General features: G+C 61.6%; 1 protein-coding gene across 1 annotated transcript; it reads left to right on the forward strand.

The window, feature by feature from the left end:
- Positions 1-228: 228 nt before the first annotated feature.
- Positions 229-1,197, forward strand: SOX14 (SRY-box transcription factor 14; the record flags this gene model as incomplete). Its single annotated transcript, XM_084231259.1, has 1 exon — positions 229-1,197. Exon 1 carries the CDS (start codon positions 475-477, stop codon positions 1,195-1,197), a length of 723 nt encoding a protein of 240 aa, XP_084087385.1. The 5' UTR covers positions 229-474.
- Between the last annotated feature and the right edge of the window lie 479 nt (positions 1,198-1,676).

Below are 1,676 nucleotides of genomic sequence, written 5' to 3' on the forward strand. Positions count from 1 at the left end.
CCAGCCTCCCGCATTCTCAGCCAGGTGCCGCGCGCGGCTAGGCGGCTCCGGGAAAGCCACGGGAGGGGGTGAGGGAGCCAGCGCGGTGGACGCGGGAGAGAAGAGAACCTGAGACGGTGAGGGTGGAGAGGGGGAGAAGGAGGAGCTTCCTGCCCTCGCCAGAAAATCACCTGGCCACTTCATCCCAGAGACTCCGGTACTTGGGCCCCAACCTTGGGTGCCCCCCAGCGCTCCCATCCCCTGCCCTTCCTACCCCCACTCGCCCCCCGGGGCCGGCCTGGGTGTCGGGACTGGCATGATCAGCTGAACTTTGTGGGGGTGAGAGCGTCTCCCTGGCTTCCCCTCGGCGGTGCAGAGGCGAGGGGAACGCAGAGCCCCGGCTCAGGACGGACAGACAGGCAGACAAACAATCGCGCCCAGGCTCGCCCGCAGAGTCCCTGCACTCCCGCCCCCACCCGCCTCGCCTCCGGGACCATGTCCAAACCTTCAGACCACATCAAGCGACCCATGAACGCCTTCATGGTGTGGTCCCGAGGCCAGCGGCGCAAGATGGCCCAGGAAAATCCCAAGATGCACAACTCAGAAATCAGCAAACGCCTAGGCGCCGAGTGGAAGCTTCTGTCCGAAGCAGAGAAGCGGCCGTACATTGACGAGGCCAAGAGGCTCCGCGCTCAGCACATGAAGGAGCACCCCGACTACAAGTACCGGCCGCGGCGCAAGCCCAAGAACCTGCTCAAGAAGGACAGGTATGTCTTCCCCCTGCCCTACCTGGGCGACACGGACCCGCTCAAGGCGGCCGGCCTGCCCGTGGGGGCCTCCGACGGCCTTCTGAGCGCGCCCGAGAAAGCCCGGGCCTTCTTGCCGCCCGCGTCAGCGCCCTACTCCCTGCTGGACCCCGCGCAGTTTAGCTCCAGTGCCATCCAGAAGATGGGTGAAGTGCCCCACACCTTGGCCACCGGCGCGCTGCCCTACGCTTCCACCCTGGGCTACCAGAACGGCGCCTTCGGCAGCCTCAGCTGCCCCAGCCAGCACACGCACACCCACCCGTCCCCCACCAATCCCGGCTACGTGGTGCCCTGTAACTGTACCGCCTGGTCTGCCTCCACCCTGCAACCCCCGGTCGCTTACATCCTCTTCCCGGGCATGACCAAGACTGGCATAGACCCTTATTCGTCAGCTCACGCCACCGCCATGTAACCCCCTGCCAAGCCCGCCAGACCTGGAGGGCGGCCTGGAAGCGGGGTCTGCACCCTATCCTCTGCGCCTTGTCCCAGCCTGCAGACGCCTGGGGGGGTCAGACCAGCAGACACTTCCTACCAGACCCCAGACTCTGCCTCTCTCTTTCAGGAGTACGGTAGGGGCGTCCTCCCGGACCCAAGGAGCAGACAGGTGCCAGAAACTTGCAAACATTTTGTCAGTTATATGGCTGCCCCTACCCCTACTATCCCCAAACAAATCTTTGACTGTATCCCCTTTGGACAAAAAAGTAGGCAGTTTTGCTTTTATTTATGTCCCCTTCTCTCTCCTCTGATGGGCTTTGAACTCCAGAACTCTCAGATCCTGGTATTATATCTAGAATATGCATATATATATTTTTTTCTTTTGCACCCTAAAGAAAAGAGTTAGCTGTGTCTCTGTGTTTTGCCATAAGACACAACTAGGTGCCATTTGCTCTT

The sequence above is a fragment of the Talpa europaea genome (assembly GCF_964194135.1).
Source record: "Talpa europaea genome assembly, chromosome: 4".
Lineage (NCBI taxonomy): Eukaryota > Metazoa > Chordata > Mammalia > Eulipotyphla > Talpidae > Talpa > Talpa europaea.